This window comes from Rhinoraja longicauda, chromosome 5 (genome assembly GCF_053455715.1).
Source record: "Rhinoraja longicauda isolate Sanriku21f chromosome 5, sRhiLon1.1, whole genome shotgun sequence".
Lineage (NCBI taxonomy): Eukaryota > Metazoa > Chordata > Chondrichthyes > Rajiformes > Arhynchobatidae > Rhinoraja > Rhinoraja longicauda.
Genome location: NC_135957.1, coordinates 73,810,975 through 73,828,898, shown reverse-complemented (window position 1 = coordinate 73,828,898; position 17,924 = coordinate 73,810,975). Strand labels below are relative to the sequence as shown.

General features: G+C 41.0%; 1 protein-coding gene across 4 annotated transcripts in view; it reads right to left on the bottom strand.

Moving 5' to 3' along the window:
- Positions 1–1,964: 1,964 nt before the first annotated feature.
- cnr1 (cannabinoid receptor 1) overlaps positions 1,965–17,924 on the bottom strand; it is a 42,401-nt gene continuing 26,441 nt past the window's right edge. For all 4 annotated transcript variants that reach the window (XM_078399803.1, XM_078399805.1, XM_078399804.1 and 1 more), the window contains exon 3: positions 1,965–14,171. In XM_078399803.1, the coding sequence (XP_078255929.1) occupies positions 12,720–14,141 (1,422 nt within the window). In that variant the 5' untranslated portion in view covers positions 14,142–14,171 and the 3' untranslated portion in view covers positions 1,965–12,719. The remainder of the gene's footprint in view (positions 14,172–17,924) is intronic.

The following is a 17,924-nucleotide window of genomic DNA, read 5'->3' as shown; positions in this document are numbered from 1 at the left end:
CCCTCTCTCCCTGTCACACTGATCTCCCCTCTCCCCCCATCACACTGATCCCTCTCCCCCAGTCACACTGATCTCTCCTCTCTCCCCGTTACACCTCCCATCTCCCCATTTCATACCGACCTCCCCTCTCCTCCTGTCACACCTCCCCTCTCCTCTCCTTGCCTCAACACCGACATCCCCTCCCCCGTCACATCGATCGGCCCTCTGGTCCTGTTGCACCGATCTCCCCTCTCCCCCTGTGGGGACACATCTCTGTTGATGTTACGAGAAGACTGTCCACTTCCAAAACTGAAGTATCTAAAGGGGGAGCAACTTATAAACAGGTACGAGTTGCCTGGCAGATCTTGCAGGAAATTAGTCAATCTTGAATAGTACACAGAGCCATTCTCTGGTAATCGGTCCTTGCATAAAAATGTACTTACAAAAACAAGTCTGTTGAACAATAAAATATCCTGTTATCTCCTTATTTAGTTAACTTTTATAATTCAATATTGATAAGAATAAAGGGGAGGCTATTTAGGACTGAGATGAGGAAAAACCTTTTCACCCAGAGAGTTGTGAATCTGTGCAATTCTCTGCCACAGAAGACAGTGGAGGCCAATTCACTGGATGTTTTCAAGAGAGAGTTACAGTAGATATTGCTCTTAGGGCTAGTGGAATCAAGAGATGTGGAGAGAAAGCAGGAACGGGGTACTGATTTTGGATGATTGGCCATGATCATATTGAATGGCGGTGCTGGCTCGAAGGGCTAAATGGCCTACTCCTGCACCCGTTTTCTATGTTTCTATAATATTAGGTGTTACTCTGAAATTACATTTATTATCAGGAAGTCCATGGAATAGTCCACCTCAGCCCTTCTGAAAAGAAACTTCGCCCGCAACAGTAATGATACATTAAGGGGATGTATTCTTCCGCTGTGAAATGTGAAATTAAATAAAAGTCAATGTTGATTTTGTTTCAAGCTTTGAACTAAGAATTCGTCTGACCATCTCCATCATCATCATGTGATGCAGATTAATGGGAAAATAACTAAGTGAGTCTTGCCTAGGATTTCCAACTTATGAATAATGGAGAAGTGCAGAATTTATTTTCATGATATACCATACCTTGAGCTGGTGATCAGTTTGACAATTCTTTTGATCTTTGTCTTTATTAATTGTGGGATCTCAATACCGTGGTGCATTACAGCTTTGAAGGTTTTTACAGACGTTTAAGGAAAGAAATCTGGTTTATTTCATTACATTAGATGCCTGCTAATTTAAATCTTCACATATCCACTTAAAATATTAAATTTTCAGACTGTCTTTCCTGTCAATGTCTGTTGAAGCACAGTCAGACATAACAGAAAGAAGTGAATTTACTTGTTTTCAATTTCAAAGTAATTTTCACACAAGTGAAATTATCTACTTTACCAATTGGTTTTGTTGGTGCTTTGTTGTCAAGCTGGAAAGGGTGCGGAGAAGATTCATGAGGATGTTGCCAGGACTCAGTGAGATGTTGAGCAGGCTGGAGCTCTATTCCTTGGAGCGCAGGAGGATCAGGGGTGACCTTACAGAGGCGTACAAATTCATGAGAGAAATAGTTTGGGTAAATGCACAGTCTTGCCCAGAGTGGGGACATCGAGAACCAGAGAACACAGGTTTAAGGTGAGAGGGGAAAGATTTAATAGAAACCCGAGGGGTAACTTTTTCCACTCAAAGAGTGGTGGGTGTATGGAACGAGGTAGTTGAGGCAGGTACCGTCGCAGTATTTAATAAACATTTAGACCGGTTCATGGATAAGACAAGTTTAGCGGGATATGGGCCAAACGCAGGCAGGAGGGACTAGTGTCGATGGGACATGTTGCCGGTGTGACTAAGGTGGGCTGAAGGGCCTGTTTCCATGCTGTGTGAGTCTCTGTGACTCTTTGGTAGGTACCCAGATACATTTGCCAGACGTAACATCACACTATTCTTAACATCAAACACATCTTTATTTTACAGGATGCCAAAAGACTATTACATTGAATGTTAGGCATTAATGGGAAAAAAACATCACAAGTAGCAATAGGCTTTGTCCTACAAAACCAGGAGTTTATCTGAATTATACAGTTAACATGCAAAATTCATCAGTCTTAAAGTGCAGATACAATTACACCCTGGCACATAGGGCGCAGAGATTGACAGTAGATTTCATAAATAAATAATATTGCATCCCACTGGAATAACACAAGGAAAAGGACTCTTAAAAACCTGGAAGCAAGAATTACATTCTATCTGCTAAAAAAACTGTGTATCTCAGTTAACAAGGTGCACAAGCCTAATACATCTATCCATCTCAGTTTGTCATTTTAACAAAAACATGTCACACTTTACATTTGCTTCATTAATTAATTAAAAGGCAGTACCGTTTGCTTTTTCTTTCTCTGCTTTTAACGTCGTGCATGTTTAAAACAAAATCCATATGGTTTTTTTTTGTTGCAAAAATGTCAGTTAACCTTTTTGGATCTGCATTTGTGATTTATCGTTGCACTCTAACAAGACTTGAAAAAGAGGCAGTGGAAGTTTTATCTTGAAATGTTCTGTCATTCCAATAATCCCGCATTATATTTTGTTACCAGGCACAGTCAAGTGCAAGATATTAGTTAAGTGACTTTATTTTTGTCAAGTGTAACAATTGTTGTCAACAAGGAAACCTAATACTCGTACTGATTGCATCCATTGGCAGTAGATAGTATACCCGAGTGGAGGTACAACACAGGGTTATTTGTGTTTAGAAAGGTGAGGACTAATTAACGATAGTCAGCATGGCTTTAATCATGGGAGATCTTGTCTCACAATTTGATTGGGATTTTTGAGGAGGTGACCGCAAGGATTGACGAAGGCAGTGTGGTGGACAGTGTCAGTGAGGACACGACACTGTGGACAAATTCCCACAAGGTCGGCTGGTCAAGAAGGTTAGGGCACGTGGGATCCAGGGTGAGATAGCAAATTGGATACGGAATTGGCTTGGTGGTGGGAAGCAGAGGTTGGTAGTGATATGCTGCAGGGATTGGTGCTGGGCCATCCAGTGTTCATCACGTACATTCATGATTTGGAAAGGAATGTGGATGGCATGATCAGTACGCTTATAGATAATTCTTGCTATTGAGGGCGTGCAGCGTAGGTTTACTAGGTTAATTCCCGGAATGGCGGGACGGTCATATGTTGAAAGACTGGAGCAACTAGGCTTGTATACACTGGAATTTAGAAGGATGCGAGGAGATCTTATCGAAACGTATAAGATTATTAAGGGGTTGGACATGTTAGAGGCAGGAAACATGTTCCCAATGTTGGGGGGAATCCAGAACAAGGGGCCACAGTTTAAGAATAAGGGGTAGGCCATTTAGAACTGAGATGAGGAAAAACTTTTTCAGTCAGAGAGTTGTGAATCTGTGGAATTCTCTGCCTCAGAAGGCAGTTGAGGCCAATTCTCTGAATGCATTCAAGAGAGAGCTAGATAGAGCTCTTAAGGATAGCGGAGTCAGGGGATATGGGGAGAAGGCGGGAACGGGGTACTGATTGAGAATGATCAGCCATGATCACATTGAATGGCGGTGCTGACTCGAAGGGCCGAATGGCCTCCTCCTGCACCTATTGTCTATTGTCCATTGTCTAACACCAAGATTTTGTCTACAGTGGACAGTGAAGATTGTTTGAGGTAACAACGGGATTTAGATCAACTGGGAAAGTGGGCAAAGGAATGGTTAATGGAACTTAATTCAAGCAAGTGTGAGGTGCTTCATTTTGGGAAGCTAACCCAGGTCAAGACTTGTACAGTGAATGGCAGAGCTCTGGGGAGCATTATTGAAGAGAGTGAGACCTTGGTGTACAAGTACGTGGTTCTCTGAAAGTGATGAACACATAGAGTGGTGAAGAAGTTGTATGTTATACGTGCCTTAATCAGGCACAAATTTGTTAGACCACACTTGGGATTATTTGGTCACCATGTTTTAGGAAGGATATGATTAAGGTAGATAGGGCACAAAAAAGATTTGCGTGAATGTTTCCTGGACTGGAAGGGATTGTGTTACAAGGAGAGATTGGACCGGCTGAGATTATATTCCCTCCAGTGAAGGAGGCTGACGGGGTGACCTTATTAGAGGTTTATAAAATTCTGAGGGCATGTTCACGGTTTTTTTTTCCACGTAGGGAAGTTTAAAACTAGAACCCATAATTGTAAGTGAGAGGGAAAAGATTTAAAGGGGATATGAGAGTCAATTTGATAGAGTAGAAGTAAGGAACAGCAGGTGCTAGTTCACACGGATGGACACAAAGTGCTGGAGTAACTCAGCGGGTTAGGCAGCAACTCTGGAGAACATGTTTAGGTGACGGGACACTTCTTCAGACTGGATCCCAACATGACCTGAGATAAAGGGTCCCAAAATGTCACTTATCCATATACTCTAAAGATGCTGCCTGATCTGCTGAGTTACTCTAGCACTTTGTGTCAATTTTATAGAGTCATAGAGCACAGAAACAATCTCTTTGGCCCAACTTGTCCATTCCAACCAAGATGCCTATCCAAGCTAGTCCAATTTGCTCACATTTGACTTGTATCTCCCAACTTTACCTATCCATGTACCTGTCCAAATGTCATTGTACTTGCCACAACCATTTCCGTTAGCAGTCAGAGAAGATGTGCACGCAGGTACAATTGCAACACCTAAAAGACATTTGTGCAGGTACGTGAAGAGGATGTTTATAGGGATGCAGGCAAATGGGATTAGCATAGATAACCATCCTGGTTGCCGAGGACGATTTGGATGAAAGGTCCTAATCCCATGCTGTATAACTATGAATCTATGAAGCTATGAATTTATGTGACCCTTGAGCCCTTATCTCTAAAGAGCAAATCCAAATGCATCAATATAAATTTTCTACCAATTTCCCATAGCAGCTATTCATGTGTCCTCAGTCCTGAGAGATTGTAAAATGTTTAAAAGCATTAAGAGTAAATCATGCCACGGATTCGTATATAATGCGGACTCATTAAAAACTGCTCAAACACATTTCCCTTCAGACTTTTATAGGTAGCAGATTGTTGCATCTTTCAGAGCTGGCTGTGGCTTTGGATTCGACAAATACGTAATCCATCATGTCACACAGCTGCCGACTGACTGCCAGCATTTTATCGAGTACAATTTAGTTAAGATGTTCAGAGAGATGCTGTCACTTCAATAACATCCGTGGATCACATTGTGGCTGCACTGCAATCTCTCACTTTCCCCACTTCTCTCTGTTCACGCTCCGAACAAACTGTGTAAATCTGGAACGATAATCCTGATCCTGAGATAACAGTTGCCTTAGTACAACCGAGTTTGAAGAAACACAATTTCCACTCTCTAATTTGAAGTACAGAGTCAACACATTCCACTAATCACAGCTAAACATTTTTACAATAACAGATGGGAGAATGGCATCTTGTACTGGTTTTTTTTAATCCATCTTTATATTGTTCATTTCAGCAAAGGAAATGTAAATTACACAATTTGTGGCTGACAACGCAGCCTTCATAATGCAATGACTCCTTTGTTACATTGAATTTGCACACTGATCAATGATAACACACAATTTCTAGTACATAACATTTGTTAGCAACAAATGCTGCTCTATTTTACATTTTAAATGTTGGTGAAGCTAACTTCCAAGATAACTTTTTGAAGGAACAGTAGAAATGTTTACCGGGTGCTTTTTGCCATTAGGAGCTGTTGTGAAGAGGGCAGTGGGTGGACCCGACAGTGGGGGGCGGGGGGGGGGGGGGGGCTGTCGAAATCAAAGAAGCAACATTGGGGACTAAGCTGAATACTTTGTAACTTTGCCAGCACCCTATACACGGCCACTCTTTGTACACCTTGTGAATGATAAGTAGAACAAAGAATTTCACTGTGACATGCCACATGTGATAATAAAGAATCAATCAATTAACAGTGAACGATAATGATGATGACCAACTGGTTCTCATCCTGACTGAATATTTCCCCATTGCGGGATCCATTTTACAATTCAGAGATCAAAAAGCTCTTGTTCTCCTTATTTTCTAATCCAGTCATCTCCGTTCTCCAATCCAGTCATTTAAAATGATAACAAAATACATTTAAACTAACCAAATTGAATCTAATTGGCACACTCTGAGACTTTACTTTTAGACCTTAGAGATACAGCGCGGAAACAGGCCCTTTGGCACACGAGTGCACGGCCGACCTGCCATCGCCCCGTACACCAGCACTATGCTACGCTCCAGAAGCCAACTAGCCTACAAATCGGCCTGTCCTTGGAGTGTGGAAAGAAACCGGAGGACCCAGAGAAAACCCATGCAGTCACAGGGAGAATGTATAAGATCCGTAGACAGGATCGAACCCAGGTCTCTGGTGCTGTAGCTTCCTAGCTTTCTCCTAGTTTATTTCATTGGATCGCTGAATGCCAGGTAGAATTCTCAGACTAAGAGCTGGGAAACGGGAGGAAGACAGCACAGCCTCACCACACTCCCTGGGAAGTCCATCAGTGCAACATAGGTATCCTGGGACTGGCACTTACCCAGAGCAGGAAGGCAGCACTTCAATCTGTGCTTTAGGAGTCCCTAGCCTCTGCTCAGTCAAGTGTTTAAAAGTTGGCAGATGTCGGCTTTTAAATGTAAGTTAAGCGGAAAACAAAAATGGTGGGACTTCATAAGATTTCAGTGGCACAGCCAAAAGCAATAACTGAAAAAAAAAAATTCTAATCTGAGACTGTTCTACCTATAGTGTTGCTGAGGCCAACTAACCCCCTCACCCCCCCCTCCCCCCCCCCCCCTCAGCTGTATCCACCTATATCTCGCTGGGCTTTGTCCTGCTCCTCCTCCTTTACAGGTTTCTCACCCCCAACCCCCTCCCACTCCACCATAATCAGTTTGAGGAAGGGTCCCATCCCGAAATGTCACCTATCCATGTTCTCCAGAGACTCCAGCACTTTGTGTCTTTTTCTGCCACACAACACTGCTAGTGATAACTTAATCAGTCCAATTTATGGACCGAACTTGTTTCTTTTCTGAGATGCTGTTTGACCTGTTGAGTTACTCCAGTACTTCCTGTCTTTTTCTGACACACAACAATGCAAGTGACAGTGTAATCAGTGCAGATTATGCACTGAACTAGTGTCTTTTCCAATCTGTATGATTCAAATGTTCACAAAATAAACCGGCCAAGTTATTAAAGCTGATCCCAGATAAAAATCATTACAGGTTTGAAAGGTGCAACTGTTAATGGAAGGTTGAAATCCAATCTTGTACTCTGAAAAGTGATAGAGCCATACAACATGGTAACAGGCCCCTTGGCCCAACCTGCCCACAACGACTAACATGCCCCATCTACATTAATCCCACCTTGTCTGCATTTGACCGATATCCCTCTAAACCTGTTCTATCCATGCTCCTCACCACCTGCCACACATGAGTAAAGTAATTCAGTTTTCTATATCAATGGTTGCTTTAAATGTGTGCTCCCGATACAATTGGGGAGATCAGACAGTCTTTACCACTAATAAGCCAATGTTTCAAAATCCTCAAGGATTAAACCAAATTCTCAAAATCAGATCACGCTTTGAAAAGCACAAGAATGTGCAGATACTGGAAATCTAAGATAACAAATAAAAATGCTAGAAATACACAGACAACACATGCTGATAGAGCAGAGTTAATACTTGAGAATTGGACTATCCTTGATCAGACTTTGCTGGCTTTACCTTGCACTAAAAGTGGTTCCCTTATCATGTATATGTATACACTGTAAATGGCTCGTGTTTTGTCTTTCTGCTGGTTAGCACGTAACAAAAGCTTTTCACTGTACCTCGGTACACGTGACAATAAACTAAACTGAACTGAACTGAGAACAATGGAAGATCCTCAGGTATTGCTTGACTTGCTGAGTATTTCGATCATTTGCCGTTTTTATTTTAGCTCAGCCTTTAGAAGCCTTTAATAGAAGAAGATCTACTTGGTCAGAGAGATAAAAATCGTTATAAAAAGGTAATAGAATTATGTCTACTCTTTATATCTAATGGATACAAGTTGCATGGGATGCAACTAGCATTTATTGGATATTGTGCAATGCTTCCCCTCGCAAGGAAATGTGAAACTAGATACCATCAATCTAACACGGCCATCAGCATAACAACCAGGGAATTCAGTAGAATCCTCCGTATCAGCAGATAGTCTTTCCGCTGATAGGACAGCACACAATTTAAAAAGCATTTCACTGTACCTCGGTACATGTGAAAATAAACTAAACTAACCAGGAAATGGAGAGAATGTGGAACTTGTTATCGAAGGAAATGGTCGAGACAACTAGCATAAAATTGTTTGTTTTTCAGAGAGCACATTACTATATATTGTATTGTATGTACGCAAGTATACACAATAGTATATAAAAATAATATATCTAAAAGAGACTATTCGATAGGCACATAGATATGCAGGGAATGGAAGGATGTGGATCAAATGCAGACAGGAGATTAACTTGGCATGATGTTCAGCATTGACATTGTGGGCCAAAGGGCCTGTTCATGTCCTGCACTGTTCCAAGTTCTAACAAATGGACCTAATCCTAAAATTCGTGAATAATAACCTCATCGCCACAGCAAGCCCGGCCTCACTCTATCACGGATATTCCCATTGTTCCATCCATCCCTCCCCCACGCATTCTAAACCCCCAAGGTCTAACAAAGTGCCTTCAGTCTGAAATGTTCAATCTGCTTCTCTTCCTATTGATGCTTCCTGACCTGCTAATGCTTCCACATTTTCTGCTTTTACTTCAGATTTCCAATATCTGCAGTTTTTAACATTTTCATTTTAAGATTTGAATCGGTCCCCATCTGTTCTTCATTAAATGCTTCCAAGAGCAGTCCATTTTAGTATGTATGCTTTTCAAAGTAAAACCTATAGCTTCTTTAGCTTCTGCTTTCCATGACAGCAAAAAAAGTGATGACAATAACACAATGGGCTTTCTAGTATTTGCTATGATTGTGGTTATACAAAGGGCACCAGCAAAATATGTTGTTGAAACATTTCTTCTACCAGCTTGTGAATTATGGTTTCACCTCCTTAGCTTTTTTTCGGTAAGAACTGTGTACATTCTGTTCTGTTAAACAACATTCCAGTTTGCCTCAACTTATGATCCCACTTAACTCAGTGTAGCATTCTTTAATTTCAGATTTATATTGTATTTATTGCTTAAGCCTGCTGCATATTTGGATTTACAAGCACACTTGTCAATAATGTTAACATGTCACAGTTGTGAGCTTTTTCCACTGTCTTCCTCAGCTGAGAATTACAGACCACTTTCCTTGTTCAGAAAATCTGGGCTTTATGTTTAGATCCACAGCAAAGGTAGTTGCAGAATTAGGCCATTCGGCCCATCAATGCCACTACTCTGCCATTCAGTCGTGGCTGATCTATCTCTCCCTCCTAACTGTATTCTCCTGCCTTCTCCCCATAACCCCTGACACCCCTACTAATCAATAAAGGTGTTGCTGCAGTTATTTTAAAATACCTTCTCTTTCGCATCTGTGCCTGAAGTAGATTTCCTTCTTCAATTAACACAATGCAACAGTAAACAATAATAAATTTATATCATACATATAACTTGAATTATTATTTCATAACGTAATGCCTTTCCTAGAGCTCTATCCATTCTATGACGCCATTACCTAAATGCATTGGCCATTATTTTTGATTTGGAGAGGTGTGTGTCCATAAAAGTAACTGATTTTACAGACTATGTTAAGTTTGATTTACGAAATGGTTCCTCTTAAGTAAAATCAATACATTCCCAACAATCTTCAATGCTCAAATTAACCACTCAGATAGTTACACTCATGTTTTGTACGCTAACTGATTGCAACTAACATTGTCATGCCAATATAAACACATATAAACTCTGAATGTTGTACAAAACCTTTGTCATATGGCACTATGTTAGAGTCGTAGAGTCATATAGCATGGAAACAGGCCCTTCGGCCCAACTTTCCCATGTTGCCCCACCTGCCTGCGTTTGGCCCATGATCCCTCTAAACCTTCCTGTCCATGTAACTGTCCACATGTCTTTTGAATGTTATTATAGTACCTGTCTCAACTGTATTCTCTGGCAGCTTGTTCCTGATACCTACCACCTTCTGTGTGAAAAAGTTAACTCTCAGTTTCTTATTAAATCTTTCCCCTCTCATCTTAAACGTATGTTCTCTGGTTTTTGATTCCCCTTCTCTGGGTAAAGGACTGTGTATTCGACCTACAGTATGTATTCCTCCCATATACACCCCTATAAGGTCACACCTCATCCTCCCACACCTCAGCCTGCCCAACCTCTCCCTATAGTCAGACCCTCAAGTCCTGGCAAGATCCTCATAAATCTTCACTGCATCTCTTCCAGCTTAACAATATCCTTCCTAAAGCAGGGTGACCAAAACTGAACATAATACTTCAAATGCGGCCTCACCAACATCTTATACAACTGTGACATTACATCTCAACTTCAATATTCAACACCCTGACTGATGAAAGCCAATGCACCAAAAGCCTTCTTGACCATCCTATCCACCTGTGAGGCTATTTTCAAGGAACTATGTACCTGCACTCCTAGATCCCTCTGCTCTGCAACACCCCCCAAGGCCCTGACATTGACTGGGTACTTCCAGCCCTGGTTTGACTTCGCAAAATGCTCACAGTTATCTCACAGTTATCTGTATTAAAACCATTAACCACTTCTCAGCCCACTTGCCCAACTGATCAAGATCCTGCTGTCATTTTTGATAACCGTGTTCGCTATTTGCATCTGCAAAGTTGTGTTTAAATATGCAGTTCTGAGAAAACTTTACAAAATGGTTCAATGAAATCAATTTTATGTGTTGTTCTTTATACACCAATTTTGTGGCAGTAAGCTATTGACATGAGAAATGAGGATTCAATAATAAATATTCCATGTGAATAAATAACTTCTTCAAAGAAGGTTCCCATATCACTTAAAACAATTCACACAGCAACATATTTTCTGGAGTACAACCATTATTTCTCCAACTACATTGAGTGATTTTTCCTTGGAATTCAGGATATGGTGTCAATAAAACTGATTGACTTAGAAATCACTGTGTAATATTAACATACCTACTCATAAACTGGTGCATGACATAACTCAGACAATATAAATGCTTGAGTAAAGCTGGTTGGCAGAAAAGCCTCAGAAAGACATGGACATCTTTCATCTGCTCTTGGGTAAGACAGGGTCTTCCACTCACCATTTCGTTCCATCATTCATTAACTGATGGAATAATTTATAAAGCTCAATAATACATTTTAAAAAGAAACAAGTTTACCTGTGCTGCATTCATTAGGATCAAGAGTGGAGTCTCGTCGCGAAAGAAGTAACTTCTTTAGCACATGCTTTCTGCTTATATCAAGTCATACTGGCAGCATCTGAACAAAACTATTTCAAATGAGCAACTTAATGTGACTTTAAAAAATAGAGCTGTGGCTGGCAATTAAACTCCCGGAACTCAAAACCACCTGATTAATTATGTCAAGCAATGAGCAAATTTGGAAAGGAAGGTACCATTTAACTATCATTAACACATTTTGGTAAGCACTACTAAAATATTAAATGAACGCACATTTACTTACATTTTAATTTCCTCCTTATTAGTTTTGTCTGATTGATACCATACTTCATGTATTATTCTGAATTCAGATTACAAAATTAAATTGTGGCAAACAGTAATGAACAAATGGGATTACTGAATGGCATTCACGTCATGACTCCAATGGCATTAATAATATTAGATAACTTCACAATTATTCACTTTAATTTTGTGAGTTCCTTCATCCAATATTTAAAAGGTCTTGGAGCAAGCAATTGGAATTATATCAATATTATATTTGTTAAGCTATCATTTTTATATACATGCAAAGAACAGCATTGCATATGAAAATGAATTGATCAGGTCAATATCTGCCACATGACCGAGAAAGAAGAGACAAAATCAATTTAATTTCTGGGATACAATTGATACATAATTTCATTTTTAATAGACACTGAGCTGTAATTTGAGATATTAATATGTCTCTGAAGACATCTAATGCTAGACCAATTCATCGAAGTGGCTTGTTATGATCAGTAAGTACAACATTGTTGGAAAGTGTCCTCATATGTTGCTTTGTTCTGATCAGTCACAATTGAGAAATGAAGCCAAATGCTACCTCAGACTCTGGCCTGGGTAGCAGTATCAGAAATGTGAAAAAAAATCCATGAAATGCAAATTGGTTTGGATTCTCTTGAAGACCTGGGAAGTACCTGTATTATTGTTGCACATGTGACAGACATTAATTTGTCTGAAATTCTTAAAAGGTCTTCTTGGTTTCCAGATAACTTAGTTGGGGTCCCAAACGACAGGAGTATAATGAGATTTACTATGTCCCCACGTATACTGGTGTTTTTAGTATTACAGTGTGAACCAAATTTTTCAAATCAACAGCTTGGCTCTCATTTGATGTGGGAGAGCCGGGTGGGCGGAAACAATCGCTAAATTGGTTTTGCTGCAGATTCCAAGTTAACACAAGTGGTTGTTATGGCAAATAGTCGGAAATACAGCCCGAGTCTCTTTTTTTTAAGGGATCTTTAGAGAAATGTGGTTTGATCTTCTCTGAATTATTGTCGACATTAATCCTTCAGATCACTACGCTCACACAGCCTCGGCTGTTGTCTCCGTCGAGACCGAGATGGCCACTTGAGCTACTTTCACAGTGCTTTTGATGCAGTTCCTCGCTGCTGTTTGCATGCTGCCAGGATAGCTCGCCTGCTTCTGTTGGCAGTCTGACTCCAGGCTGTTTTCCAATGGCTGGGACGAGGCTCCCTTACAGGAGCAGAACATGGTGCGGAAAGCGTGTCGCAGGTCTTTGCTCCTCAGAGCATAGATGATGGGATTGACCGTGGAGTTGAGCAAGCACAGCATACTGCAGAAGGCAAATATCGTCTTGACCAGCTTGTTCATTTTCCCAAAGACATCGTACACCATGATAGCCAGGAGAGGGCCCCAGCAGATAATGAGAACGACAAGAATGAGGACCAGCGTCTTGGCCAGCCGGATGTCCATGCGGGTTTGATCGAGGCGAACAGTTTGCACTTTGGTGCCCTCGGGCCCCTGGATAATGATGCTCTTCTGCGTGCCACGCTGAATCATGCGCACTGCATGAGCGTGGGCCTTCCACAGTATGTAGACGTAGGCGTAGATGATAAAAATCAACAAGATGCTCGTAACACCTATCCAGAACATGAGGTAATTCTCATCGATGTGTGGAAAGATGTCGGAGCAGACAGTGTTCAGTTTTTTGCAGTTCCATCCCAACAGAGGGAGGACGGCGATGATGACAGATATGGTCCACATAACCGTGAAGGCGACGACTGCCTTTGGCCGCGTGACAATCCTCTTGTAGGCGAGAGGCTTGTGTATGGAGATGTACCGATCGATGGCGGTCAGGAAGAGGCTGCCCACTGAAGCCGTGAAAGAGGCCGTGACACCGCCCAGCTTGAACAGGAAGACGCTCGGGCTGTCTTTCGTTTTAAATACGTGGAAATCGACAAAACTGTACACAAAAATCACGCTGCCCAGAAGATCGGCAACTGCCAGGCTGCCAATAAAGTGATAAGATGGTTTGTATCGGAGGCTGCGCGATCGAATAATGACCAACAGAATCAGCACGTTCTCGAGTACCGTGAAAGTCCCCAATGTCAACGCCAATACAGCTATTGCCATCTGTTGACTTGGGGTCAGGATCATAAAGCATTCCATGTCCATGAAGTTTTCTCCACACTTTATCGTCGATTCATCATTCATAATTGATTGGTTGTACAGGAAGCTACTGGCATTCATTGAATCATGGAGGTTAGCATTGGACATCAGTTCCTCCCCAGAAGTCATTTTCTCCAGGTAGGCATTGCCTTTTCCAAGGGAGGATTGCAGATTCTGAGTCACGTAACCAAGCTTCGTCATGTTGAGGCCCAGATTACCGTCGTCGTACTGTACCTCATTGGACGCAATATAATGAAGGTCGGTAGTGATTGTCCGGAAAGTTGTGTCTGAAAGGGCTTCCAAAAGAGATTTCATGTTTACCTTTCAGTGTGAGCTATGGAATAGCTAGGATGAAAAGAAACAGAAATTATTAAACATGCATAATATACAAATCAACATATTTGCACAAACCTGTTTACAATTGAAAGAACATAGAGTCATACAGTGTGGAAACAGGCCCTTCTGCCCAACTTGCCCACACCGACCAACATGTCCATCTACACTGGTCCCATCTGCCTGTGTTTGGCTCATACGCTTCTAGACCTGTCCTATCCATGTACCTGTCCAAATGTTTCTTAAACGTGCAATACTACATGCAATATTAACTCCAGAACTGTTAAATGTGAACATATTCTCCCAGCCTGCAGTTTGATGTACAATGGCATCACTCTCCCCAGCCAGAATGCAGATCCTTTGGTCATTCCCAAGTTAATCGCATCAGGAACCGCACTGTAACTGTTCCCCACTCCTGCATTCTTATGGAGAAATAATCAATATACTGTACATTGTGCAAGAATTCTCAGTTTGCTTGCTGAAGAAATCATCTTACTTTCATCTTATTTGCTGTAGTATGTAGGGGCTCTTTTTTTAATAGACTTTATAGAATGTCACTTTATAATGTGCTGCTTTAAGTAAAATCTGCTCGTTACGTTAATGGCCTTTTGCCCTGAGTTGTGTCTTAAATTGCACTCTGCCCTGCCCCAAACTGATTATTCCAGACTCCACTATCCATTGATAATGTACAAAATAATCACAAGCGGGCGTGTCATTTGGCCCTTAGAGCCTGCTCTGCAATTCATCAAGATCACGCCTGGCTTTCTACCTCCGCTCCATTTTCCTGAGTTATTCTTCAAAGTATTACAAAATATTTATAATACAGAAGCATTCAGTCGAAAAGCCTGATCTAAAAGATCCTCATCCTATTCTGCTCCAGACAAATCCATTAAAATATGGTTTTAATCCTTCTGTTTTGCATTTGCCTTTCCCATAAACTATCTAAGCTATTTTCTTCAATTATTTTCACTTTTCCTAAATTAAAAAAAAGTTTCTCCTGAACTCCCTTCTTGATTTGCTACTAGCTACCTTATGCTTAAATATGAGAGGAATAGTTCGGGTAGACGCACAGAGTCTCTTGCCCAGAGTAGGGGAAGCGAGAACCAGAGGACATAGGTTGAAGGTGAGGGCGGAAAGATTTAATAGGAACCTGAGGGGTAACTTTTTCACACAAATGGTGTTGGGTGTATGAAATGAGCTGCCTGAGGAGATGGTTGAGGCAGGAAGTATCACAATGTTTGAGAAACATTTGGACGGGTACATGGATAGGACAGGTCGAGAAGGATATGAGCCAAACACAGGCAGGAGAGATTAGTGCAGAAGGGAGATGTTGGTCGGTGACTCGAAGTAATTACTGATAAATCCTTGCCTTACTTGCAACAGTAAACATTTTTGCAACACCCTTTTGAAGCTATAGAGCATCATAAAACTGTGTAATAGGTCATCCCTGAGCGTTGATGAATTAAACAATTTGTCTGCTTTTGTTGGCGGGTGGAAAGTAGAAGCAATAAAAGAAGGCGTAACAAAACAGGAACTTGGTGGGTCGGGCAGCATCCGTGGAGGGAATGGACAAGTGGCATTTCAGGGCAGGAGCCTGCTTCAGAACAAAAGAAAATAGTTAGTGATATCATGTGTGAGGATTATGAGGAAGGACAGGGTAGATATCAATATGCTACCTCCCAGGAAAGGGACTTGGCCGGTGATGTAGTTGTTCAGGATGAAGGAGTCTAAAGACGCAAAATGCTGGAGTGTCTCAGCAGGGCGGGCAGCACCTTTGGAGAGAAGGAATACTTCTTAAGCAGGATCCCGTCCTGAAACGTCATCCATTCCTTCTCTCCAGTGATGTTGCCTGTCCCGTTGAGTTACATCAGCATTTTGTGTCTATCGTTGGTTTAATACTCATTAACTCCCGGATCTATCCCCATAATCTTTATGTTAGTAATTCTCTTTTTTCTTTGCTCTCTCTCTATTAGTTTATAGTCTTTTTTTCCAGCCTCTTTTCATCCTTATTTTTTCTTTAAAAATTTAAAAATTGAAGCTATGTAAGAACTCTATAACCAGTTTGTCGTTTATTATTATTTGTACATATGCTTTAAAAAATTAAAAATTAAACCAGCATCTGCAGTCCCTTCCTACACATGAAGGTATCTATTCTATATTGGTCCTCCCATTTGGTATTGTAAATGAAGACATGAGTGAGCAGATGAAATTATATAATACGATACGATAGAACTTTAGATCAGAAAGAGATTAGAACTGGTGGCTTACTTGAAAATGGAAATGCTCTCTGCTAATTTTGAACCATGATATAACGCTTATAAATAGTGGGGGAATTTTGTTAAAAGTGGAAGTTTTGCTTTTTCTGTTTTGACTGTTAATATCAAATGTCATAGATTTATAGTAGTGTTTAAACTAAGCCAATGGCACAGAAAACCGTCTTTATAATACACGAGGAATATGACATTTTGACTTGGTGCTCCAGAATAGACTAGTTGAATAATCAGTATATTTTTTTAACAACACTCCAGGAACCTAAAGAAAAACTTGAAATTTATTACGTTTTCTTTTTATTTACGAAAAAAATATTTCAAAGCTTTCAATCTGATCAAGCATGAACAGCATGATCACATTTTTCATCATGTTGACATTGAGTGAAAATGTATGCTGATAGAATGAATACTGATCTTGAGTAGAATGTTTGTGCAGTGAATAACTTAAAATAATGACTTGAATACCATGAGGCTTTTGGAGCCAGAGAGACTGCAGATGCTGGAATCTTGAACAAAAATCAAAGTGCTGGATCAACTCAGCGGGCCAGGCAGCATCTGTGGAGGGAATGGACGAATTACATTTCATTTCGGGTCGGAACCCCTCTTCTGCAGGGGAATTTAAACCTAGTATCCTGGCAATATTCATTCCCCCACTCAAAACAGAAGATTGACACAAAATGCTGGAGTAACTCAATGGGTCAGGCAGCATCTCTGGAGAAAAGAAATAGGTGATGTTTCGGGTCGAGATCCTTCTTCAGATTGAGTCAGGGGAGGGAAACTAGAGGTACCCTGGCGGTAACACAAGGAAAACAGAAGATTATTTGTTATCGCAATGCTGTTTATGGAGCACAAACCAACTGTGGTATTGTGTAGGAAGGAACTGCAGATGCTGGTTTATCCCAGAGATAGACACTAAATGCTGGAGTGACTCAGCAGTTCAGGCAGCATCTCTGGAGAAAAGGAATAGGTGATGTTTTGGGTCGGAACCGAACCATCTTGGGTCTGAAGAAGGGTTCCCACCCAAAACGTCACTATTCCTTTTCTCCAGAGATGCTGCCTGACCAGCTGAGTTACTCCAGCTTTTTGTGTCCAACTGTGGTATTTCTTGTTTGATATGAAGAGTACTTGTTATTAATGATATTGGTATTAGTTTATCATTGTCATGTGTACCAAGATACAGTGATAAGCTGTGTATGTGTGCAATCCAGACCAATCCTACTATGCACAAGTATGGTCAAAATATTAAACAAATACAACATTTAAAAAAATATATATATAAGAGGGCAGAATATAATGTTACAGCGTATGTGTTAGCCTTAGAGTTTGACCTCAATTTAATAATGGCGCAGTGGTAGAGTTGCTGCCTTACAGCGCCAGAGCCCCAGCTTCGATCCTGACCAAGGGTGCTGTCTGGACGGAGTTTGCATGTTCTCCCCATAACCTGCGTGGGTTTTCTCCGGGCGCTCCGGTTTCTCCCACACTACAAAGACGTATA